The sequence below is a fragment of the Lissotriton vulgaris genome, chromosome 12, assembly GCF_964263255.1.
Source record: "Lissotriton vulgaris chromosome 12, aLisVul1.2, whole genome shotgun sequence".
NCBI classification, from domain to species: domain Eukaryota; kingdom Metazoa; phylum Chordata; class Amphibia; order Caudata; family Salamandridae; genus Lissotriton; species Lissotriton vulgaris.
In genome coordinates, this window is record NC_141700.1 from 636,751,865 (window position 1) to 636,779,198 (window position 27,334).

At 47.5% G+C, this 27,334-nt stretch overlaps 1 protein-coding gene across 1 annotated transcript in view; it reads right to left on the bottom strand.

Moving 5' to 3' along the window:
* Nucleotides 1-27,334, bottom strand: part of CPNE7 (copine 7) — a 358,406-nt gene that overhangs the window by 102,804 nt on the left and 228,268 nt on the right. Inside the window, exons 6-7 of the mRNA XM_086945595.1 lie at nucleotides 13,934-14,032; nucleotides 3,963-4,049 (exon numbers count right to left, since the gene is read on the bottom strand). Coding sequence (XP_086801721.1) covers nucleotides 3,963-4,049; nucleotides 13,934-14,032 — 186 coding nt within the window. The remainder of the gene's footprint in view (nucleotides 1-3,962; nucleotides 4,050-13,933; nucleotides 14,033-27,334) is intronic.

Below are 27,334 nucleotides of genomic sequence, written 5' to 3' on the forward strand. Positions count from 1 at the left end.
TCAATGTATGGTAGAAAACACCTCATTGCCTGGCTTGGGAACCCCTGGACCTTCCAATAGTTTCCCACAAGATTAGTAAATACATATTAGGATTTTTATGCCCCTCCCGTAAATCTAATCTGCCTATATGGTCGCCTTATGTTACACAGTACGCCCTTAGAAGTGTGCAGCTCTACTTTTGCTCTTCCTGCCCTTTGTCTGTATTAGACATTTAGGAATTATCTTCCAACTTTTGTGCCCTCCACCTCTTCTGCATGGAACTTCGACTTATGTCGCCCTCCTTGAAAGAAGGCTTCTTTCCTTACCTGAATCCTGACAATTTTCACAGTTCAGAGCAACAGAGACATATCATTCATGGATGTCAATTATAGGAGCTGCTGATACCCCTTGCTCACTCTCTGGCTCCCCAAGCATAGTCCTTGCTGCCGGTGATCTCAGGTGTCATTGAATGAGTGTCAGGGAGAAGAAGTATGGAGGACTCTATAAGCCCTATTCACACTCTGTATGTTCTACTCTCTTCCTTTCCGTCAGCCTCTATGGCAGAAAATAGGAGGCTGTTGAGAGCTACAGGGGCAAATGGTCAATACTGTGATGTTGGCAGGAGTCAAATGGTTTGGGGTGTTGTTTTCATTAACCCTGACCAATATCAATGACATGATAAGAGATCTCCTGCCCTTAAATGACCTTACAGCAAACTGGTCTCAAAATCCGAATAATGGGAAACTTTGTCATTTGTGTATGCTGAGCAATCAGACTCTGGACCATGTTTTGTTTGTATGTCCAGCATTGGCATTGAGCCGTTATCGTTGGCTCCGTCCGATGTTTTTAAAAAACTCCGTTAAAAACGTAGCATCAGCTCGAGATTATCTCTTTTGTCCTAAAAACGAAGCAGTGTGCGTAAAATTATTTAATTATTTTAAGGAATTTATGTATATATTTTAACCTTGTAATGTTGTTTCTATAAGATTGTATATAAAAATGTAGCACCAACCCGAGATTATCAACTTTGAACAAAAAACGAAGCAGTGGGACTAAAACTTTTAACTTCTCTTGCATTTTTAGTACACTTTTCAAACAGGTGGTTATCCCCTTAGCCAGCCTTTTAGCTAGCTCTCCATCTGTAGTAGTCTTTAGTTTAATTTATTTGTATTTTGGAGATTGAAAGGCAGCTATTAACTGCTACTTTCTCATAATTAGGGTTAGGTTGCTTTATTCTTCCCACTATGTTCTGTTGTTCATTCTAAAAACATATATGCAGTGGGATTCAGGAGGTTTTTCTCTTGTGAGCTGGTTGCTACTGAATTGCCTTTTGCACAGGTCTGATTATGCCCATGTTTTATTTTGTCTCTAATTTTAAATTGATTCTCTAGTTGAAATTGAACTTTTGTTTTTTATTAAATGAACTGTCAGCTTATATAATGTCCAATATATCAGCCAAGGAGTTATAATGTGGAAAATCTCCAGCACTGTATGATCAGTTTTTTTGATAATATTGTTTGTTTCTTCTTATCGAAATTTAGCTAATCGAAGGCAAGCCCTTGATAAATTTTATGATGGTTTGTGATTATGCTTGTTATGTGTTTCTGTTTTATTTGTAATTCTACGAATGCATTTTATGTGGACTTCCTAGGAGTTCCAAATCTTTAATAAATATATTGAATTGAAGTGAATTGATAAGAGATAAGAATGAAGATGTAACTCACATTTCAATATTTTAAATAATTAAGAATAGAGATTAGGCCTGGTTGAAAATATATTTGCAATGGCAAAATTAATTTAATTTCTGAATTTTGCATCACTGAAATTTGTGAATTTTCTCAGAATTGCATATTGTGTCATTTCACTTATTTCTTTTTACCCGAATGCCCCTCTTGCTTTAAAACGATATGTGAGATTCTAGCAGGATACTGGTTTGCTAAGAAAATGTCTCTCCAAGTTACATTTTCTACTTAAAACTTTCTCCTCCCTGTATTTTCCTACACATGTTTATGCACAGTGAGCTCTCAGGTAAAATAATATGATGCAAGATACTGTCAAATCACATTTCACTAATAAAGCATAATTTTAAGTCATTTTCATGAAATAAAAAAAAATTGCATGTGCATGTGTGAAATATTAACAACCATCACTAAAGTATAAAAAAGACAATTGAATGTGTGGGACATGTTATATGTAGGATGAATGTTCCTATCACTGCTGATCACTGATATTGGGCGCATCCAGCAAATCACTTGAATGCAGGATTGTCAGGAGGGTTTGTGGGGCATGGGTCACAAATGGGATGGGAGGCCACTTCTCTAGTTTTATGTTGACATCTAGCAGCAACTGTGGTTGCCTGCTGTATTGAGAATATATCACAAAAGTAGGCTAAGCCTGAATTTCTGAAATGCAAATAGATTTAACACTGGCTGCATAGGACCCTGAAAAGAGCTATGCATGGGGCAAATAGCTGCAGCTGCACCAGCCTTTTTCAGCCCTGCATGGGTGAGCAGGACAGAGTGTGTCCCCTGACCTGTATATAAGTTACTAACATTTCTTCCTACATCTTTGTTTACTGCAGATAGAGATTTGTTATGAATAGTGTGTCTTTTCTATGCTGGGTATTTCTGTGCTTGAGTTACATGTGCCTTTCAATCAATCTCACTGCTGAACACGTGTGATTAATATGACATATGCTTAATTTATATTTTTCTGCAATATGATGATCAAGCTTACATGAATATATTTCCTGTATTTATGCTAAACACTGACTGTTTCAATTTCATTAGCTTGATAATGGTCTCTAAGAGTTTCTAAAATGTTGACAACTATGCGTTGCATTTATTGTTGTTATTCAAAAGAACATCATCTTGTAATAATTGAAACCTCAGGTCACTTCATGTGATTTGTTTTTGCTAAGCGTTTCCAACAACAATGAGATTATGTTATAAAAGCTGAGCACAGAGAGTAAAGAGTAATAGGAAATATTCACACCAGGCTACTCTGGGACACGCGAAAAAGAAGCACACCTCTGTTCCCAAATGAAGGCTACCAGGTTGGGAGGTACTTAGACTTCGGTCACTGACTTAACTCTTTGCGTGCGTTCGTCGGCCAACGGCCGTCGCAAGCACTAACTCCGTAGTGCTGCGAACGTCTGTTGGCCAACGCGGCCCGCCCACTCCGCTAAACCCCCGCACCACGGTGGAATTGCCGCCGCGGTTAAGCGGTTAACAGTGGAGCTGACCTCAGAGAAGAAATTAGCTGGCCTTGCTATTTCATTGAATATAGAACTACATTGCACAAACAAGCATGCAGGTGTGTCCCATCTCTGAAACTCAAAATAAGTTTACTTTTCTGCTGTGCTAGAATTAGATTAGAGCTTAGAAGTTGCAGATTTAGGGTAGGATTGCTATAGATTTACAATAGCAATCATGTTAGAGTGGTTTCTCCTAGTTACCCTTTTGGTTAACGATGATACTGCCCTTTTGTCTTCATTGTGGTTACTATTTGTATTGTGTGCAGGAGACTAGGGTTTTGACTTAAAACAAATCTTTAAAATGTAAAAATCTGTTGTGCATTTTCTAGTGTCCTTGTATGTGTTATTCATTAATGAAAGAAAGTTTCGGAGTTCCATTAATAATCCCTGTAATATCTCATGGAATTGATCAGTGCCAGACACACATCTCACGCAAACAAGGCTCAGTGGGTTGTGGAATGGTAGCAGTACCACCGGATTTCTGGTTTACCATGGTACATTAACTGAATCCTTAGTTCCAGGAGGTTTTGAAACCCGCCCTTAGTGTTTCTGGAAAATGTAGAGAACGTTTCAGACTGTCAGGTCCACCTTGACTGTCGATGTCCTGCCTCCTACAATCATTCTGTGCATTCTCAAACACGATCTTCTTTCTCGCGCTAAACTTGGTAAGATCCGCACTTATGTCACAATTTGTAAGAATGACGAACAAAATGTCAGCCTCGCTCACCTTCAGGTCTGTGAGGATCACAACGCCAGAATTCTTATAATTTCTTTTCTTCACTTTATACTTGGGGTTCATACACTCCCACTGCACCTACAAGGATAACCAAGGAAACAGACATGTAAGATGTGAGTAGCATGGAGAGATCTGAACAGCAGATGCTGGACAGAGCTAGGCTTAGACACTGGTGGCACATTTTAGCAGACAGAGAACCTCAAGTGACACCCAGATGTTTCAGAATTCAAAAGATAGGATCAACTTACAAATAGCATTCAGCAAGACCCTTAGACATAAATACACTGAAGTTGTGTCAATTATCCATTTGAGTGTGCAGATTAAGTATTCTTTCTTTTTTCTCAGAGTGATGTTACAGATAAAATAAACTGTTAATATTTTAGATATGTTACATTCTATTTTACTTTAGTCATTTCAAATCAACGTGATATGATCTCATTTCAAAGATACCACATGGAGATATGGACGACGCTCGCACAATAAGCAATAGGCATCAGCAGTGAGCCAGTTGTAGTCGGATGAAGTGGTAATCAGCTGTATTTACTCAATGAGACTGCTGAAGGAACACCTTTGAAGGATTTTGGTCATGATGAGAGTAGAGAAGCAAGAGGTAGGAGCGCCGATGACGGAGGTCGCCTAGCGTCTCGGCTCCGCGGCCGAGCTCTCACTTATCCTGTTACCGGGGGGCCCCTGCGACACCTGCACCCCGGGAATAGTCCCCTGGAGACCCGGACACCACCCACCTGTGAAAGGAGGTCCGTGGCGGCCTCAGAGCCGAGTGCGGACGGACGAAAAGCTCGGCGATACGGAGCCCAAGATGGCGCCTGCTCCTCTCTCGCCTCCTCGGAGCTGAGGACGGACGGGGAACCGGAGGAACCGAACGCCCTGACCCCCCTGACGGACCAAGCGTTCTCCCCCTATTGGAGCGGCACCCTGCGACCTGACCCCTGGTGACCCCTGAAGGTGACCAACGCCGCCCGCGCTCTTGGAGCGGAGTGGGGGAGGGGTGAGGATTCCTGGCTGCGACGACGGCCCGCAACACTGGTCCTGACAGCTTGGGGTGCATGAACTGCACCCTGGCAGCGCGGAGAGACATTGCAGACCACCCACGCGTTCCCCCAACGCGAAGAGACTGCAGCCTTTGACACCACGAGGCGAGGCTGTGCGGCGCCCCTTGGGAGAGACAGCGACTGCTGCGTGGAGCTCTGACCGGGGTGCGCCCACTGGGGTGGAGGAGCTGAGTGGAGTAGGGAGTGCCAGCTCGGGCGCTGCTGAGGGGGGAACTCGGTGTGGCGTCCCGCCATTCCGGCATTATCACCGGCCCCGTAGAGGGAGGAGTGGCTACTAAACTCTGTGGGACGACCCTGTCATTTTGCAGCTGCGGAACCTCCGGGAGGAGCCGGGGGACAAGTGAACGACCCAGGGGGGCTGTGGAGGCTGGACGGCCCCGGTTCTACCGCCACGCCCGGACGTGCGGGCTCCTGTCGACCGGCACTGCTCCTGGATTGGCCTACCGACGGACGCCCGTCCTGACCGCTGCTGGCCTCTGGGGGCCCCTGGGAGCCGCGGTGAAGCGACGGCGGTTCTGGGGCCGCACCGCTGCGGTACCGGCCCTCGACTTGCTTGACCCCACCGCTGCTGAGGCCTAACTGGAGGCCCTGCCCACCATGGGGAAACCGAGAGGCGCTAAGGGAGGCACCCAACCCGCGTCTGACGCGGAGCCGCCGGACAATGAAGAGCGACTGCACGTGGAGGGGCCAGGGGGCCCGCAAATTCAGGAACAATTGGATAAAATCCTGCTGGCGATCACTGAAACTAGATCAGCCCTCCGAGAAGATATTGCTCAGGTCGCGACGGGCCTGGGACTGCTCCGAGCGGATCATGGCAAGTTATCCGACAGGGTGAAAGAGGTGGAGGGATCGGTGCGACAACTGGAACCAGCGCAAAAAACTTTGGAAGCCACAATGAAAGACGCTCTAACCCGCAGAGACGCACTGGAGAAGCGGGCGGAGGATGCGGAAGGGCGCAACAGGAGAAATAACATCCGAATCGTTGGCCTTCCGGAAAAAAGTGAAGGTGGGGACATGGTGTCGTTCCTTGAAAATTGGCTGCGGACGACGGTGGCGCCAGAGGGGTTGTCCCCCTTCTATACATTGGAACGTGCGCACAGAGTGCCGGCCAAGCCGCCGCTACTGGGCCGACCGCCCCGTCCGGTGGTTGCGCGGCTGCTCCATTTTCGCGACAGAGACCTCCTGCTGCAAACGGCCAGACAGAACGGTCCTTACCAGGTGGACAACAGCCGAGTGAATATTTTCCCGGACTATACCTATGAGACACAGAGACGTCGTTCCTCCTTCCTGGCCATCAAGAGGGAACTACGAGCCGAAGGCATCCAGTATTCCTTGCTGTTCCCGGCGCGCCTCCGCATCATCGTGGACGACTCCACCAAATTCTTTGATACCCCAGACGATGTGTGCAGCTGGCTTGAACTATACAGGGCGGGCGCAGATGGATTTGGAACCTCCTCTCAATCCACGAGGGAGGACATTCTGCAGCGGAAACCTAAGAGGTTCAGACATCGCAGAGGCAGGACTGCCCGCCCCTCCACGACGGAGACTGCGGCGGAACGAAGAGACGCGCTGGTCATGGTCTCATCCATGTCTGGTCCCCAGACCGGCAAGGGAAATGCTCAATCGGAACCTGGAGAGAGTGGAGGACAATCGGACACGGAGGGCTCTGAACTGGACAGTGTGAAGCTCCCGAAGGTCACCCCTGGGACAGCCGAAAATTTGCTTGACGAACAATGAAGCTATCGGGTGAGACAGTGCTGATTGCGGGGTTACGGGTTGAGGGAGGAAAAGCGGGGAGGACTGGGCTCCTTAAGGGGAATTGTGTGTGCACTGATTCTAGAAGGGGTCGCAGGCGCTCTCTAGATGGATCTTGATACCATCGGGCTCGGCCGTGTTGCTGCTAGCAGTGGGACCCCGCGTCGTCGCTCGGGCCCCCACGTTGCCCTTAAGGCATGCCTACGGTGGCTACCGTTAGGTTCATAGGAGGGGAGGATATAGAGAACACAGTTTGGATGGGGACTGGATGGTACTGTTTGGAACCTATTCTGGGGGGGTTGGACAAGGGCTTATGTTTGCAAGTTGTTTTACAGTTGTTAAAGGGGGAACTCGTCATCGGTACCGATTTCAGTGGGTACTTCACCATAGCTGTAAGGGGCTCAGAGGGACAGGAGGATGTGGAATGGGACAATGGCTGACCTATCGAATCTGAAATGTGTTACTTGGAATGTCAGGGGACTGCACACTATGTCCAGACGTCATAAGGTCCATGCTTACTTAGTGCGCAGAGGAGTGCAGATCGCGCTGCTGCAGGAGACGCATCTCACCAAAACTGAGGGTATAGCGCTGCAGCGTAGATGGCGGGGACAGGTATACTGCACCACCTACTCAGCTTACGCAAGAGGCGCACTAATATGGATAAGGGCGGGGGTACCCATGCAGGTAGTTAGCCACACTATAGACCCGGAAGGAAGATATGTCGCATTAGCAGGGAAACTAGGGGGAAGGGATCTAAACATTTGCTGTCTTTACGCGCCCAACGTGGACCAAATCGCCTTTCTAAATGGGCTGTCAGGATCCTTGGCCCGATACCTCTCAGGTCCCATCCTACTAGGGGGCGACTTTAACTCAGTGCTGGACATTGGCCTTGATAGGTCTCATCCTCCCCTCCCAGACTCCCCGACACATAGGGTGGCCAAGGGTAGATTACACTGGCAGACTAGTTGGGGACTGACAGACATCTGGCGGGCGCACCACCCACACACTCGAGATTACTCCCACTTTTCGGGCATGCACGAACTACATGTGCGACTAGACGGCCTATTAGGATCGGGAGAGGTGGTTGCTTCGGCTGTGCGGTCTGAATATCTGTCGAGGACTCTCTCCGACCATAACCCTTTACTGATTGATCTCAGGTGGCTCCAATGTACACCGCAAGTACCTACCTGGAAGCTGCGGCCCGAGCTGCTAGAGGACCCGGTGTTCTGAGGGTCCCTAGAGGACAAGATCGCGGGGTACTTTGAGGTTAACGAAGGTACGACTGCAGAGAGGGCCACGGAATGGGACGCCTTTAAGGTGGTGATTAGAGGCTATTGTATCACGCAGAAAGTTGGAGTGCGCCGGGTGCTACTGGAGGACCTGGCCAAAGCTGATCGTGCCCTCCGTGCACTGGAACTTTCACGCCCTGGCCATCCAGAACTTCAACAACAAACTTTGGCGGCAAAGGAGGCGGTAGCTGTGGAGGTTGAGCGCCTGCGCAGTTATGACCACAAAGCTTACATGACCAGATCGCTGGCGGAGGGTGACAAGTCGAGTGCCCTGTTGGCCTGGCTTGCTAACCCTACGAGACGGACCTCGCCAATTGTGGCAATGAGGACAACAGGCAATGAGGAGGTCTACACCCAACCCGGAATCCTCAATTGCTTCTGGAGGTACTACGAGAGGCTATACCGCAGTCGGTTACCGCCAGACACTCCCACGACAGACACCTTCTTGGAGGATCTGCCGATCCCCACGTTAGAGGAAGAACAGGCGAAAGACCTAGGTCGAGATGTAGAGCTGGGGGAGATCAGGAGCGCGATAAAAAACATGGCACGTAATAAAACACCGGGCCTTGACGGACTACCTGTAGAGTTTTATTCCACATACATAGATATCCTGGCCCCCAGACTCGTGAGGGTTTACAAAGAGGCGAAGACCTTGGGTCGGCTACCGGGCTCGATGCGCGAGGCCCTGGTGGTTCCTTTACTTAAGCCAGATCGGGAGGGAGTGGAACCAGCGTCCTATAGACCGCTCTCAATGCTCACAGTCGATTATAAGATTCTGAGCAGCATATTGGCCACACGATTGCTTGACCACATGAGCTCGCTGGTGCATATCGATCAGGCTGGCTTTATCCCGAAACGCAACACCACGATGAACATCCGACGCTTATTTCGACTCCTGGAGGGCGATCACGCAGATGCTCCCGATCCTATGATTCTCTCGATAGACCTGGAGAAAGCCTTTGACAGCCTGGAATGGAGGTATCTTCACAGGGTCCTTGAGAAATTTGGTTTGGGAGAGGGATTCCTGAGATGGACCACGGTGTTGTACGCCTCGGCGGTGGCTCGGGTGAAATCGGGTCCGTTGATATCCCAGCAATACCCAGTGGAGCGAGGCACGAGACAAGGCTGCTCACTGTCCCCGCTGCTCTTCGCCCTAGCGGTGGAGCCGCTGGCTATCTCGATTCGTACGGGGGCCCACTACAGAGGGCTACAATCTCCAACGGGTTACCAACACATCTCCCTGTATGCTGACGACCTACTGCTTTTCCTCGAAGACGCTGGAACGGCCTTGACCGGAGCAGATACGGTACTCACGACTTTTGGTGAGGTATCGGGACTCCGGGTGAATTGGGCTAAAACCTGCCTATTTCCGCTCCGCAGGGGTTGCCCCCAGCCTGATACTCATAGGGAGATTAGATGGGAGCCGGCCTGTTTTAAATACCTGGGGGTGTATGTCTACCACCGCCCTGCTGATATACTAGAGGGTAACATCTCCAGGGCCATCCGGGCGCTCAGGGGTAGCATGTCCTTTTGGTCCACCCTCCCCTTATCGGTGGCGGGGCGGATAGCATTGTTAAAAATGGTGGCACTGCCCCGACTACTGTACTACTTCCGAACACTCCCGATATGGATCCCCGATCCATCTTCCAAAGCCTGGATTCTATGATAGTGTCGTTTTTGTGGGGCTCGGGCCGCCGCAGAGTGGCGCTTAGGACCTTGATGAGGCCGAGAGCGGAGGGGGGATTAGCAGCGCCTGACTTCGAGAAGTACTTCTTGGCGGCCCAACTACAGTTCTACACCCAGGAGGTGGCGCGGGAGTTCCGAGGTCCGGAGGAATCCCGAGGCAATGGCATACCCAGACATGTCTTATCGTTCATTGCGATGCAACAAAAGCTCGAGCTGAGAGGCCTCACTCAGGAGGAAAGTACCATACGTTCGTGCTGGAACCGAGTGTACCGCAAATTGGGCAGACCGAGACCTTATGCCCCGGAGATTCCTCTGGGAATGCTCACTGCGTTGCCCCACGGCGGAGATTGGTCCCGGCTGGGGGTCTGGGAGGAAATGGGTGTGCAGACCATAGGCGACCTCTACGAAGAGGGAACACTACTGCCCTTCCAGGAGCTTCGAAATCGCTACGACGTCCCTAGTGGTGACTTTTTGCTCCACGCGGCGATCACGAGAGCACTCCAAGCACACTGGAGGACTGGGCATGAGGAACCACAGACATCGGTAACCTGTCAGTATACTATGATGTCTGCAGGGACAATCAAGGCAGTGTCGTGCTTGTACTCTAGAATGATCGATGAGGGACTAACCCCCCTAACGGCTCTTAAGACCCGATGGGAAGCGGATTTGGGGAAGGAAATTCCAGAGACCACGTGGCCCCAGCTATTGCAACGGGCATGGAAGGGAACGCAAAGCGCCCGGTTTCAACTGGTCCACTTCTATGTATTGCATAGAGCCTATCTGACCCCGGAGAAGCTGCAGAAATACTTCGGCCTGGAGACGGCAGATTGTCCTAGATGCAGGACAGCCACGGCGGACCTTTTCCACATGCTGTGGTCCTGTCCAAAGCTGACCCCATTTTGGTCAATTGTAGGAGATACACTGACAGAGGTGACCGACAGATCATTGCAGATAGATGCGGCGGCAGGGTTACTACACTGGTTCCCACACACCCCTAAAAACAAACTTACTAGCAAGTTCATCGATTTGGGTTTACTTTTGGCCAAACGAGAAATTACCAGAAACTGGAAGGCGCGAGTTGGTCCAACGGGCGCTAAATGGCGCAATGAACTTCTCAAGTGGGCGGGAAGCGAAAGCACATTGAGATTCCAGCAGGCGGGACGGCGACGAGATGAGCGGGCCTTAGAGGCGGCGCAGGCTTGGGAAACGATAGTGCAGGCCCTGCGCGACATTGACACACTCACCGATTCAGACAGCACTGATGGGGGGCAGCCTGATTCCCAACATGATGCTATTGCTGGAGAGCCCCCGACATAGACAATCACAGCTAACAGCACACGACATGCAACCTCGAGATAGACTACCGATGACGAGGGGGGAGGAGGGTGGTGGTTAGGGGGGGAGGAGCGACGATCACTTCCGTTAAACGTTGGAATCCTGTACCATGATGAAGGACACTTTTCTTCCTCTGGGGGGCAAGGCGATAGGAGGGAGGGGGGATATGTTGGGTTGGGGTGTTTGAAAAAGCAGAAGTGATTTATTCTATCACCTATGAAAACCGGCGAGGACAGAGACAAATAAACAACAGCAGAATGGCACACGCCGCCCGACCCCCGGGTTGTGGGCTGAATGGCCGTGTATAGGCGTAATGTTACTGTAACCAACACGAACCCGGATTACATTTCAGGTGCCAATGTTGTACTCATACGTGTTTCCTGCAATAAAAATATATTTAAAAAAAAATAAAAAATGATGAGAGTAGAGAATTAATTTATCAAGGGACACCTCTCTATCCTTGTAAGGCAAAGTAAAAAGGTTTGTAAAACAGTAAAGGAAACTAGGTAAGTGCAAATGAGGAGATGACTTTGAGAACCTTCAAAGCAAATAAATTTAAAGGATCTAAGTGGGATTCAATCATCAAAGTGCTGGAGCAATTTCTGCAAACAAGTTCAAAGGAATCAACATAAAGATAATACAAGGAGAGAGCTCCTGGTGGATCAAGAGGCAAGTGTCTTGATGGTTTTGATCTTCCGAGGTTGTATTGTACGTAGATGCAAAGCTGAAACTGTGTTATGTGAAGAAACAAAAGATGGAAGGGTGTTGAAAAGATGGTGAGAATGAGTGTAAAAGAAGGCGATGCATGTTGGAAACTAGGAGAAATTGTTAGCATTGTGAGTTTGTGACATAAAGGAGGATTTCACTAGGGGTGGGCCTAATTCGTGTAAACCAGTGTAGTGCAATCACACAGAATTATCTAAGAATTCCCCTAGATTATGCATAATTATGCAAGAAGAGTAATTCTGCCTTTGGTGCTGCTTCTTAGAGCAAAAATGCTCTCCAAATGGGTGTGATGATGCATTATTTTGCTAAGAAATAACAGTAAATGCAGCAGAACACATGCTTTCCAGATGTGCTCTTGAGGTAGGGTTTTCCCCCCAAAATATTCTTAAGTACGCAATCGGGGGTAATCGCCCTGTTATCTGTAATTTCACCTCCAAGAGTAAGGCAAAATTACTGAAATTGCTCCAATTATTCCAGTGTAATTGAACTTCCAACTAGGCCTAGTTGTTACTTAGGTACAGACAAGGAACAGTTGTTTTTGAGGGTGTGAGGAAAGACCAATGTAGCGACAACCTATTATTGTGCCCAAGTGTGTGGTGAGGTTAAAATTATATAAGCAAAGTATGCTCTGGGGGGGGTGGGGGTGGGGGGGGGGAGAACATGTGCAAGACTCCTTGCAGCTCCTCCATGGAGGAGGTGGTTGGGCCTGGGCTGTGGGAGGAGCTGTAATATAGCCTTATAGCCCGCCGTAGTGGGCTATACGGCTATTAAAGGCCCGCTCCAGCGTTCCTTTAATCAGGGAGCGGCTCTTTAATAGCCGGTATAGCCCAGCTACGAAGGGCTATAAGGCTATTAGAACATTCTGCCACTAGAGGGCAGAATGTATTAACAAATAAAACAAAGGCTTTTCGGAGCCCGAGGGGATTTAAATCCACTCGGGCTCCGAGAGGCCTTTGTGAAAACATTGGAATGTTGCTTTGCGCGCCTTTACCAGCCCATAGAAGCACGGAGCACTCCATTGTCTTCAATGGCGTGCTCCATATTACAATGTTCTAATTGGGATTAATGCTCAGGTAGGTGGGTTAGAAACACTGCCTTTGGATGTGCAAGAATATGATGAGGAATATTGTGAAGAAGATATAGACGTGGGTGAAGTACAGTAAGCGGGTGTTCATTGCTAGTGGCTAAGCGCATAATTGCTAGAGAGCATTGGTATGAGTGGATATATGCTTTGGGTAGGGGAGGGTGTAGGGGCTAAGGGCTTTAGAGGGGATGGGTGCCTGGTGGCGAGGAGAGCATGGGAAAGAGAAGGGTTGTGAGCTGAGGCCCCCCTACCAAGCAGGCAGTTGCATAACAATGACGCAGCAAGAACATTCTGCTTAAAAAAAACAGATGGGCAATCCAGCATACTTCTAAACATATGGGTGCATGCACAGAATTAAAAAAATACTTCTGAAATACTCCTAGAAGTAATCATTCCTAGAGGCTCGTAAGACCTGCACTGCACTGCAGGTAGAGAGTTAAAACTCGAGGGAACCTTGTGTAGTCCTTGCCTGTGTGGGTGCTCGCCTCTGTGCTCCACTCACAGGACTTTAAGGTCATCCATCGCAGGTTCTGTCCAACCCCAAAATGGAGGTTGACTGTGGGTTGAGTTCGGTGGCGGCGAGAAATTCCTCCCAAATATGGCAGATCAAAGTACAGAAGTGGAGGTGCAGTGTACACCACTCATAGATATCCCCCTTATCTTGTTGAATGGTACTGCCCAAATTGTACTATGGTTGCTCTGATTTTCTTGTCCAGTTGCTCTTAGTTAATTGCCACTTTAATTGGCACTTTACAAACAAGCACCTACAAATATACACATACCAGAAAATAATGAAATACAAAGACTGCCAGAACTCGAAATTGAACTAGCCTTTCTTGCAGCCTAAGTGTACAACCATTATTTATATCACATCCCCCGCAAAATATATTTAGGAGTTGTCTGACTTGTTTTGTGACCAAAATGTCATAGTTTAGCATTTTCACAAAGACTTTCCAGAAGGATTTTCAAAATGTAGAAGGTTACAGCACATTTTGTGACCTTTAGAAATCAAAGCACCTTATTTTCGCCGAGGGCCTTCTGCATTTCCTCGAATGTTGCATAAAATTCTCCAATGAAGTCGTGCTTTCCTCTGGAGTCGTAATCCCAGACAAGACACTAGGGGATCAAAGACAAACAAAAGTTAATGAAATCCGATAGCACATCATGGTGAAGCTGCAGCAAGAGAGTGGTGAGGGAACAGAGAAATCAATATTTTGAAAAGGATTAAATGGATAAAGTGAGTAAAAGAACATGAAGATGTAAAAATACCCTAGAGCTTCAGAAAGCAGCAAGAAGAAAGGAATGCACGGAGAAGGCAAAAGTAATGTAGGAAAGGAGGCAGAAAGGGAGAAACAAAAGAAAGAAAGAGAAAGGGAAAGTACAGAAAGTAAGGAAAGAACGAATGAAGGAAAGAGCGAGTGCAGGAAGAAACAATAAAAGGAAGGAAGAACATAAGGAAACAAAGAAGCAATGATGAAAGGAACGTAGGTGGGAAGGATGGAAGCAATGACAGAAGGAGAGGAGGAAGGAAGGAAGAAAGAAAGAAAGAAAGAAAGAAAGAAAGAAAGAAAGAAAGAAAGAAAGAAAGAAAGGGGGAGGAGGGAAGGGTAGGGGCGAAAGGAGACCAGAGGAGAGTAGAGGAGAGGCTAGGCTGTCAGGAAATTAGGATGGTGGAAAGGAAAGAAAGAAAGACCGATCCCTGGATGGATGTGCAGAACAATCTAACTGGTTCCCCGCCCGCAGCCGTCTGCTTCATGTAATTGATGTGTACTAGGATTACGTGCTTCCACAGGTACCCTCCATTATCCTATGGACTGCCCACATGATGCATTGGTCACGTTACTTGAATGTGCGCTGTCAGTAGTAGCCACTGATGTCTTCTAACCACCCCTTGCTGCAGAGCGTCTTCTATATAAGTGGGTGAAGTCTCCTGAACAGCTGCAGCAGAAACATTAGGGTCGAGCCAGGGATATTATGCCCCCTCCCTCAGACCGCTGGCCGGCTCTTGTTCCTTTCAGTAATTCTAACTCAAGGACAGAACCATCAACAAGTTTGAACTGTAACTGTCCTTTAAATTGGGCACGGATTAGGCGCCTGGCTCACCTTGCACAATGCACATCAAGGTATATCATGCGATCTACATGAGGTCAGCATTCACCCCATGTGTAGTCAGCCTCATGTTAGAAAAAATCATAAATAAAAGATGCACACATGTGTATACATAAAAAAGGGGGTTCTGGATCAGCCCTCCATTGGTCTTACAGCGTGGGGCAATGACCCAGCCTACTTCTGTCAGAGCTGTTCTTGCACTGTGAGCATTTTTCCTAATCACATGGCACATCTCCCAAAAAGGAAGTGCGTTTTGGTGCCAGGGCAAGAGGACTAACAACTTACATTGAGATTAATTTATTGATTCCATGCTTTATTCTTTTTTTCTTGGACACTTTATTTGTTTAAACAAGGACTTCAGGGTATAGTAATTCAAAGCCAATCGTGCAATTTATTTAACAAAAATCATTTTTCCTGGGAAGATAGGGGTTCCATCACTATTCTAAGTGTGCCTGCATGCTTGGAAGTACCAGTACTAATCTAAGAAAACGATGTGTGATGTAATGTATTATACAGCTTCATTTCACAAACCCTTTACATCCATTGGTCTGCTCAAGTGGCATTCACATTTTACTTCTGCCCATTACAGCCCATAGCATAGTGCAATGGGTCAGCCCACTTTATCCACTGCCTATCTTGAGCCATGAGTGACAGTATTTTCCATGAAAAGCAGGAAACACCAGGGCAGGTGTGCCTGGGCAGCTGGTGAACTCTTTTTCAATATGTTTTAATATGTTTCATAAAGTGTCTTTGTATATTGCATACGTTTACAATTTTTTTTATTGCATGCTTACTTTGTCAAGGCTTGTTAATACTGGCAAGACATACTGAGGATGTCCCCTATAATTTCAATAAAGTCATCCGTAGTTTGCCTGACCCATTCATCTTGGGGTGTAAGTACTTATATATTCCTGTAGTTTGGATGATCAACAGCTAGACTATTATGGACGCTGTTGGACTTGGCCCTTTTTGGCTAAAGCTCCCTAAACCTTTTGCTTTCCCCCTAAGTTCAAGTTCAAGTTCAGAGATTTATATAGCGCGCTACTCACCCATAGGGTCTCAAGGCGCTTGTGGGAGGGGGTGCATTATTTATCGAATAGCCAGGTTTTAAGTTCCTTTCTGAAGGAAATGTGGTTCTTTGTGAGGGGGAGGTGAGTGGGGATAGAGTTCCAGGTCTTGGCTGCCAGGTAGGAGAAGGATCTTCCTCCCATGGTGGATCTGTGGATGCGCGGAACTGTGGCAAGCGCTTGGCTGGAGGATCTTAGTTGGCGGGTGGGTGTGTAGAAGGACAGTCGTGTGTTGAGGCTTTCGGGTCCTAGTTTGTGGAGGGCTTTGTGAGCGTGGGTGAGGAGACGGAACGTTATTCTCTTGTTGACGGGGAGCCAGTGGAGGTCTTTCAGGTGGCTGGTAATGTGAGCTTGGCGTGGGATGTCCAATATGAGTCTGGCAGATGCGTTTTGGATGCGTTGGAGTTTTTTCTGTAATTTGGCTGTGGTTCCGGCGTAGAGGGTGTTTCCATAGTCCAGTCGGCTAGTGACCAGTGCGTGGGTGACCGTCTTTCTTGTTTCGGAGGGGATCCAACGGAAGATTTTTTTGAGCATGCGGAGTACGTTGAAGCAAGAGGATGAGACGGCGTTAGCTTGTCTGGTCATCGAGAGGGAGGAGTCTAGGATGAAGCCCAGGTTGCGTGCGTGGTCTGTGGGTATGGGTGCTGTGCCCAGGGCCGATGGCCACCAAGAGTCGTCCCAGGAAGAGGGTGAAGATCCTAGGATGAGAACTTCTGTTTTGTCTGAGTTAAGTTTTAGGCGGCTGTTTTTCATCCATTCGGCTACTTCTTTCATGCCTTCATGAAGATTGGTTTTGGCGGTGTTAGGGTCTTTGGTGAGGGAAAGGATCAGCTGGGTGTCGTCAGCGTAGGAAATGATGTTGAGGTTGTATTGTCGCGCGATGGATGCGAGGGGACTCATGTAAACGTTGAAGAGGGTGGGACTGAGTGATGATCCTTGTGGGACTCCGCAGATGACTTTGGTGGCCTCTGATTTGAATGGGGGGAGTCGGACTCTCTGGGTTCTCCCGGCGAGGAACAAGATGATCCAGTCCAAGGCTTTTCCTTGTATTCCGACGTTACTGAGGCGTTGTATGAGGGTGCTATGACAGACTGTGTCGAAGGCGGCGGAGAGGTCGAGTAGGATGAGGGCAACTGTTTCTCTGTTGTCAAGAAGCGTTCGGATGTCATCTGTCGCTGCAATGAGGGCGGTTTCGGTGCTGTGTTTGGCTCGAAAGCCGGATTGTGAGGGGTCGAGGGAGTTGTTGAATTCAAGGAAGGCGGCGAGCTTGCTATTAACGGCTTTCTCAATGACTTTGGCAGGGAATGGGAGGAGGGAGATGGGGCGGTAGTTCTTAAGTTCAGAGGGGTCAGCTGTGGGTTTCTTCAGGAGGGCACTGAGTTCGGCGTGTTTCCAGCTTTCTGGGAAGGTAGCGGAGTTGAAGGAGCAGTTGATGACATCACAGAGATGGGGTGCGATGATGGAGTCTGCTTTGTTGAAGATGTGGTGGGGGCAGGGGTCGGTTGGCGAACCTGAATGGATGGAGTTCATTAGGCGGATGGTGTCTTCAGTGGTGATTGGGTTCCAGGCACTAAGGTTGTTAGAGAGCGGTTCGGGTTTGGAAGTGGGTGGGGTGGGCTGTTCTTTCGAAATGTTCTTGAAGCTGTTATGTATATCGGCGATTTTGTTGTAGAAGAAAGAGGATAAAGAGTCGCAGAGGTCTTGGGAGGGAGTAATGTCGTTTGAGGCTGCGGTGGGGTTGGTAAATTCTTTGACGATGTTGAATAGTTCCTTGCTGTTGTGGGCGTTGTTGTCGAGTCGATCCTTGAATGCTGATTTCTTGGTGGATCGGATCAATTGGTGGTGTTTGCGGGTGGCTGCCTTGAAGGTGGTCATGTTGTCAGTGGTTGGGTTTTTTCTCCATGTTTTTTCGAGAGTACTGCAAAGTTTCTTGGAATTCTTAAGGTCATCGTTGAACCAAGGGGCTTTTTTGCTACCTTGTTTGATCTGGTGTTTTTTTTGGGGTGCTAATTCGTCAGCGCTGTGGGTGATCCATTGTTTGAGTTTGGTGGCAGCTTCGTTTGGGTCCGATGAGAGGGCTGGAGGGTTTTGGTTGAGTGATGTGAGGAGTTGGTCCATGGTGATTTTGTTCCAGTTTCTTCGAGGAGGGGGTTGTGAGTCGTGGTGGTTTTGTAGCTGAAGTGAACACAGCTGTGGTCCGTCCAATGGAGAGCTGTGGTATGATTGAAGGAGATGTGTTTGCTGGAGGTGAAGATAGGGTCGAGCGTGTGTCCGGCTAAGTGGGTGGGGGTGTCAAAGAGTTGTTTGAGTCCGAGAGTGGCCAGGTTGTCCAGAAGGGTGGTGGTGTTGCAGTTGTTTTTCTTTTCTAGGTGGAATAGGAAGTCTCCCAGTAGAATGTAGTTCTCGGAGGGGAGGGCATGTGGGCTGATGAAGTCGGTGATGTCTTCGCTGAATTGTTTACGGGTTCCTGGTGGTCTGTAGATGAGGGTGCCTCTAAGTGTGGTCCTGGGGTCGGTGTGGATCTGGAAGTGGAGGTGTTCGGCGGTTTCAAGATAGTCGTCGAAGCTGGTCGTTATTCTGATGGTGTTCTTATGGACGATGGCGATGCCGCCTCCTGTTTGGTTGGTACGGTCTTTTCGGATGATCTTGTGAGCGTCCGGGATGGCTATGGCGATGTCGGGTGCTGATGATGCATTCATCCAGTTTTCTGTAAGGAAGGCGATGTCCGGTGCTGCAGTGTCGAGTAGGTCCCAGAGTTCTGTGGCGTGTTTGTGGATCGAGCGGGTGTTTAGCAGGATGCATTTCAGGTGGTTAGAGTCGGAGCTGTGTTTGGAGGTCGTGGATTTGGTGTGGGTCTTGATGCAGGCGAACTTGCAGGAGTGGCAGGCGAAGGGACCGTGGGTACGTCCTGGGGCAGCCTCGTAGCATTGTGGTGTGCGTCCGGGGTCAAGGGCTAGGAGGGTGGCGGCGTCAAACGTTATGCGGGAGGAGTGCGGTTTGCGGGGGGCAGGAGGTCTGGTGCTGGGCGCGGTCCCGGCGCGGACGGGCGTAGAAGGGCTTACCTTTGGTGCACCTGCGGCGCGCATGGGGCGCGATCGCTGCGTGTGAACGCTGCGCGCAGTGGCACCTGTCATATGTGGATGGTGGAGGGGGCAGGGGCGAGGGAGGGTCAGCTGGGAGGCGGTAGCGGGGAGGAGACACGGGTCAGGAGTGGACACAACAACAACAACAAAATGGCTACTTAATCCTGAAAGCGAAACGGGGCACAGCCGAGGACCGGCAATGAATTAATTAGCAGTCTGCGGCAATTTTATTTCCCAACAAAGCAGCGCTAACGTGCACTATGCAAATAAGCAGATGCAATTTCTATTTTTAAAAGCGCTGGCTACGTTGCGTTTAATTCGGCAAAGCTGTGCAAATGTTCACTAATCGCGCTGTGCAGGCTACGATACCAGGACGGGTCCAGGCAGCAGGGAAGCAGGCAGCGATGAGGCACACAAACAAGGCAGCAAGGAAGGGAGCGTGGGTGAGCGACCGCTTCGGGGCAAGCCCAGGTGGTCAACCCCTAGACATTTTTTCTAACATGTATTGCCAACTTAGATGCTTTTAGGCACTTTGCCACTGCTGATCAGTGTCAAAGTGCGAGTGCCCCTGTGTAAAGTGTAATGGTAATTGGTTGTCCATAATTGGTATATTTGTCTTACTAGTAAAGTCCATAGTAAAGTGCACTATGTGTGCCAGGGCTGGTAATGCAAATGCTACTAGTGGTCCAGCAGCACTAATTGTGCCACCCACACAAGTAGCCTTAAAGAGAGAACTCAGGCCTGCCACTGCAGTGCCTGCGCGCAGTTTACTAAACTGCCATGTTGTCCTGACAAGTGCACCTACTTGCCAGGCCATACCTTCCCTTTCTATGCACATCAGACACCCGTATGGTAGGCCCAAGGTACCCCCTGGGCAGTGTGCAGTGTATGTGAAAGGTATGACATGTGCTGAGGTGTGTACCATGTCCTGACAGTGAAATACTCTCCATTTCATTTTTTACTGTTGAAAGGCCATCTTGCACATAGGACAGAATTCGGAAGGCTGTGTAATATGTTTCCAGCCTTTCTTCCCAAAGGCTTAAGATGCAGAGGTGTAGTTTAGTGTGCCTAAGATCACAATTTAATAACACATCTTTTTTGTGAAGGTGGTTTTTGCATTGTGTGTTTAAAAAACACTCTTTTAGAAGTGGCTGTGTTTTTGTGCTTTAACATTTCTGTGTGTCTCTGCCTGGTTGCGGATTGACTGTCTGGATTTGAATGTGATAGGCTCTGGGGAATGTCTTGACCCAGGGGAGGAGGTGAGACAGCAGCGAACTGACCTGCGTCTGGAGTGTAGGGGGGAGGAGTACCCCCTGGAGGGGAAGAGGCCGGGGCTGCTGTCATAAAACAATGGCTCCATTTCCTGCTGAGTGATTGAGGACCCAGACACCCTCTATCAAAGGAGGAAGGTGTCACTGGCAGGGAGACGCCAAGAACTGATTTAGACAGGGGTCAGTGCCCCCTGAGCACAAAGACTTCAAAGGCTTTGAGGGTATAAGCATTAGATCCCCATGTGTTTGTGCTGCTGTTCGTCTGGAGGAGGAGAATTGATGCTGCTGGGCCCCAGGAGGAGACCGCCACAAGGGACTGCCACCCTGCTGGAGGGCCCTGTGTGCAGGACGTCCTGGACCTAGCTGGGCCCCAAGGATTTTTAATTCCTGCCTTCTGGATTCTTTGTGTTTTTCAATAGACAAGGGAACCCTAAAGGTATGTTGCAGGGACCTTGGGCAGTTTACATATTATACAAAACACTGGTCCCTACATATTCGTTGTTTTGTCTTGTATGTTGTGGGTCACGGCTGGGCCCACTTGTTATTTCACTGTCTTTATATTTTTGTGTTATTGATTCGAACGCTTAATTAAAACTTCTTGTCCGGCTGGACAATAGACATTACACATATCAGGTGTTCTGATTATTTGTTTGAAATTCATTCCGTCCATATGTAGGGACCAGTGTTTTGTATAATATGCTGGATTCTTTGGCCAGCTTGGCCCCAGGAACGTTAGGGGGCTTAGCGCCTCATGAGCGCTATATCTTAATCCCCAGGAGTAGAGGGGAGTGCTGGGAGCTTTGCAGCGCTGAGCTGCAAGTTGTTCAGAGGCAATCCCTGGTGTAAGGATTGCCCCGGACTTCCAAGAGGAGCGGGAGCCCACCTGCGTGTTGCCAGTGGAAGCGAGAGCCCATCCCGCATTGTGGTGTGCACAGTCGATTTTCTGCTTTGTTCTGCTGCAGCCCTTTTCCTGCTGGTTCCTGCCGTTTTCGTGTTTCGTGTTTCCCTGCTTCAGCCTTCCATCTGCACCTCCATCTGTACCCGTACCCGCCTGGTTCCTGCCGCTGCTTTTTGCCGCTGCTGCTACTGCATCGCTATATCGCTACTGCTACTGCTGCCACTCTGCTACCACGGTCCGAGGTTAACGTGGTCGTCGGGGTTGGCGTTTGGCGTTTGGAGACGGCGGTGGCAACGGCTGGGGAGTGCCGGATCTTTGGGCTTGGTTTGGCTTGGTGAGGGCTCCTGCGGAAGGCTCCCGCGAGCAGAGGAGCGTGCGAAGGAGCAAGAGGAGCCGCGGATAAGCTGGGAGGAAGAGCTGGTGAGCGGGGAGTGTGATATCACAGATCGTTGCCTGGTGTTGCAGTCAACAGTGATGCGGAGAGCCTCTCTGTAGAGGTAAGAACATTCCTGAAGGTGGCTAAGAAGTTGCAGAGGCCACAGAACAATCGTGGGTTGCCTCCAAAACACAGCCTGGAGCCAGGAGCCAAAAAAAAAAAAACTTTTAAAAACGTTAAAACTCTAACTTCAAAAGCTTATGAGAGACTCTTAGTGTGATAGTGCTCTCTGACGAGCTGAAATTAGGGCATTACAGGCAGTTTGGCAAAAGGACCAGAGGAGCTAGAGAACTGAGGAGGTTAGTGCGAACCGTGGAGCGCTGGAGCGTGTACTTCCCCTTCTCTGGCTTGTCTCTGTTGAGAGTCAGGATTGCCGATTGCTGTGAGCACCGGACACGAGCAGGCAGGCAGGAAGGAAGACGTGAGAGGAGACGCGACAGCCACCGCTACCGCCACCGCCACCACCGACACGTTAAGCTACGGGGATTCCCCCCCCCTGCCGTGGACGCGGACTGCGGGCAGGGCACGGTAGCTGCAGGTGGTGTGCGGACACGCGGCCAAGTCAGGGGGCCAAGTTCGGCGGTTAACTCGGGCAGGGCTGGGCTCAGCCTCCTGAATGCTCTGCACTGGCTCCGCGAATCACTGAGAAAGTGTCCGCAGAACGGCAGGTACTACAAGCAAAGCTGCCTTTGGGCCATAAACGAATCCCCTTGTGCGGCAGTGCGGCAGTGGACGACTTTTAACATTGGCAGTGGACCTGCTTTCCTGTGCCCCTCACAGTCCTCACAGCCTGCTCATATAGCAAAACAGTGAAGAGTAAAACTGCTTCACAATTTCAGCAGGACTTGAAAAAAAAAACAAAAAAAACGGGAGCCCTGGGACCATAAGGCAAGGTAAGGCAAGGCAAGGCACAGGGGCTCACAGGGGCTCATAGAGACTGCCAATTTTGAAAACCTGCTGAGTTCCTTTGAGTACCACAGGATCCTTTGAGTACCACAGGAAGGAGTATGGTGAATTTGAGAAGTGACAGGGGGCAACAGTGGGGAGCAGCTGGACTGTCAGATAAACCCCACCCTGCCTAAGCTTACAGAGAGGCGGTTGAGATCGGGTCAGAAATTGCTGATTATTGTTGAGACAAGGTAAGGAGCACCTACCATTTTTAGGGGAGAGCGGTTAGCCTGCTCCTTACAGCAGCTGTAGTGGGGGATTTAGTAGTATGCTGCAAAAAACTGTGAAGGCCAGGATAAATATTATGATATCTTCTCTAAACCATCTGCCCTCAGCTGCAAACAAAGACTGGTCAAAAGTAATATCAGTACTTTAACTGAAATTTCCAATCAAACCTCCTGCCCCTGGGAAGTCGAACAAAAAACAAACGAGGTAGTAGAAACAACAAATAAAATTAAGCCAAATGGTTGTATAATAAAAGACCTCACTCCTTCTGAAATCCTAAGTGATCAAAACAATAGTATGACTAATGAAAAGATCTCAAGGCTAACACGGGAGTCTGGAACCATGCAGTATAACGAGAATGACGCCCAAAATCACATGCGTCCAGTAAATCAAAACCATACAGAGCACAATGAAAAAAACTCATCCGGCCAAGTCAGGAACTGTAATAAACAAGATGTTTTCCCAGAAAGGAAGGTAATGGAGAATGCCGGAGTAACGTCAAATTGTTGCAAAGAAATAGAAACAACGGATGATTGATGGATGAGAAAATGCAAGATAACTTAGTCGTTGTAAGAAGAGGCCAGAGTAGGCAGATCACTTACGTAGAAAACAGAAGAATAGGGGAAAACATTAGTGATATAAGGCCCCCAAAAAATAGGACCATACAACTAGTCCTCAAGCCACTTTACGAACCAAGATGTCCACATGATATTCTAAACAGAGGAAATATCCTCCGGTTAATGAAAAACTTACCAACTCTAGAAAGGATATCATCAGTAGACATCGAAACTGTGGACTTTCAGCCAAACCCGGAAGGAACACTTCCACTAATACTGATAACAGTACCCACAGGACCAATAGCGGATTCAATCCTGAAAGAGCACGGAGGTTTTCATGAATGGGGTATATTAATAAGTCAACTGCCTCCAAAAGTCTACCCAACACCACTTTTAAATACTGGAAGCAACATACACAAATTCCAGTTTGGAGAAACTAACACTGTTTTCTCCATATTAAAAAATCCTTTGGGCAAAAATCAGGAAGCCAAATTATGCTCTAACCCATCAGAGAAAGAGCATAGAAAAGAGGCAAATGAACACTGGATCATGGCATCGCTCCACGGTACCAAGGAGCACTGACAAACTTTACCGCAAGACACATTGCAAGAAAAGCCTACAGCCTTATCTACAATGAAGATATGCTCATGGAACATAAATGGAATTTGTGGAAAATGGATGGAAGCTAAAATGCAAGGTTTCACAATCCAAAATCACATAATACTATTGCAGGAAACATGGGCAATAGACCCATTTATGATAAAACACTACAGGGGATACTTCGAACCAGCTGTAAAATATCAGAAGTTTGGACGCCCCTGTGGAGGTCTAGCAATTTTCGTATCGAACGACCTAGATGCAAAACATGAGCTAACCCACCCGAACAATTCAAACCTTCTTGCATTAAAAAGTAGTTATAAAGCTTTTAAAAGTATGCCATATAAAATTCTAACTCTAGTTAATGTTTACATACCACTGAAACGGATCTCAAAGAAAGCGATGACTACTGCCCTAAACGACTTATTACTGGAGCAAATTTTGGAAGAGCCACTGGCCGACTATATTGTAACAGGGGATTTCAATACAAATTTGTTAATGCCCTTAATGCGGAGGGACTTTGTCCAAACACAAAATCAGCAATGGGCGATTCCGGACACAATAGCGGAACCAAGAAACGTCATTAAACAAAACAGAATAGGGATAAATTTGGTGAAGGACATGGAAGTGCTGGGCCTCAGGATACTAAACAGCAGATTTCCAACGGACTCTCCACCGGCTTGTTCATTTCATTCAAGTAACGGTAACTCAGGAATTGACTATACATTAACGAAGTTGTCTATTTTTAACAAGGTGACATCTTATACCTTGAATAAAGTCTTGGACAGCGATCATAGCCAGCAAATTATCGAGATAAATCTATTGTGTCCAAAATCTGGGACCTTCCAGACAATCCTAGGTGAGATCTCTACCATTAACTACAAGAAAATCATATGGAAAACTAAAAACACGGATGAGATCATGGTAAGGGCAAAAAACCTAGCGATTGAATGTATGGATGAAGAAAAAAAGATAAATGTCATAGACCGATGGCAAAATTTCACCCATAAAGTAGTCACTGATAACACAAAAAGAACAGGTGTGCAAAGGAGGAAAGTGGCCCAAAGCGAAAAAAGAGAAGCCAGAGATTCTTACATCTTCCTTCCACATACTGTAAGGAAACTCAGATGTACGTGGAACAGGCTGAGGAGACAGTTAACGAAGTCCCCGCTCAACAAGGAATTAGTGGCCTTATTGAGAAATACAAACTATACTCTAAGGAAATTGATCTGGAACGGAAAGAACAAAGCCAGACAAGATCTCTGGACAAAAATATTCCACGCAAGTACATTAGCAAACTCAAGGGAGTTTTGGAGACTAATTAATGGCCTATCTAGACCAAACAAAGTTGCTATAGGATCTAGTCTATCCGAAGAAGAAAGGGTGACATTTCTTAAAATACATCTAAATCTTAACCAACAAACACAGAAACAACGTACTGCCAACGCAAGTGCCACAAAAGTCGTCAAAGAAGGTGCTAGTGAAATTTTAATAACCAAAAGTCAAGTGGCAAGATTGATAAAAAAGCAAAAGGATGGGGCCCCTGGTCCTAATAGCATCCCTTTTGCACTATTCAAAGAAGCACCAGATTTCTGGTCAACTTACCTTACAGATGTTTTCAACGAAGTGGTCCAGAGTGGTCAAATCCTGAAATCATGGAAAGGATCACTTATAACACCTATATTTAAGAAAGGAAATTGGCAATTGCCAGAAAACTATCGCCTAATTACTTTGCAGGACACGGACACCAAGTTGTTTGCTGGAATTCTACCGGCGAATTTAACTGATTGGGCAAAGGAGAAACAGGTACTGCCCCCGAACCAAACAGGCTTCCTCAAAGGGCTTGGTATGTCAACAAATATTTTAATATTATCAATATTGATCTAGAAAGCAATTTTAGCTAAACAACTCTTATATCTGTGTTTTGTAGATTTTAAATCTGCTTTTGACTGCGTTGATAGAGAACGTCTATGGGATAAACTTAGCAAACAAGGAATACCAGAAAAGCTGTTGAAGATGATCAAGCTCTTTCCTTCAGAAACTTGGGTTAGGGTGAGGACGGGTAATGAACAACATTAACCATAATAATTCCTACATCAAGTGGTCTTAAACAGGGATGTGTGTTGGCTCCCTTACTTTTTAATCTATTTTTAACTGATCTTACGACTAAGTTAAACGACATCAACGCACCCCCCCCCCAAGGCTAGCTCAAAGACAGATATCCAACCTATTATACGCGGATGATGTCATACTCTTAAGTCACACTAAAGTCGGAATGAAACAACTAATTGATGGCATCTCTAAGTATTCTAAGGAAAATGGCATGTACATAAATGAAGCTAAGACCAAGGTAATGGTGATTACAAAAAATGTACGACTAAAACACACACATCAATGGATCTTGCAAGGCAAAAAATCGGAGCGAGTAGCTGACTACAAATACTTGGGCGTAACTTTCAATGGCAGTGGCAATTTCGAGATGCAAAAAACTCGATATCACAAGGAAATCAAACTCCCTTGTCAGGGCATTTAGATCAATTCAGAAAACCCTAGGAGACTTGTCTTATCGCCCCCTATTGAAAACAATTGCAGCAAAATTACTGCCTACACTAACATATTGCAGCAAGGTGCTCAACGGGAAAGACGCAGAGATCATTAACACAGCGGTCGTCAAAACGTATAGAATTTTATTTTCTCTCCCAAGAGACACCTCACAAGCCCAAGTGAGACTGGAATTTGGGCTAAACAACCAATGGTATGCAAGGAAAGGACACACAATAAAAGTGTGGAACAGAATAAAAAACGATCAGGACAACGAAATGTCTCAGCTACTATGGCAAGAAATAAAAAATAATAGGAACCTAACTGCCAGCTCCTATTTGAATAGAGCAATCGAGGAATTTGGTATAGCACCTATTTGGAACACCACCGTTGTGCAGGAGAGCTTTAAAAAAAAACAGTAAATAAACTTACTGATTCTCTCTCCTTGATAAAGGACAAGGATAATTTCGTTAAAAGAAAGCATGCATGGTCGATCGTGAATGGATTCAAGAAAAAAAAGGTTCAAACCTACCTGGAAACTTCATGGTTGAAAAAAAACAAGCACATTTTTGTGAACGCCAGATTTGGCTATTTACCAGGCTTATGTCACTTGGCACCATGGTAACAAACAAACGATAACTGCCTATGCAGACTATGTAAATCAGGACAAGAAGCCATCTTACACC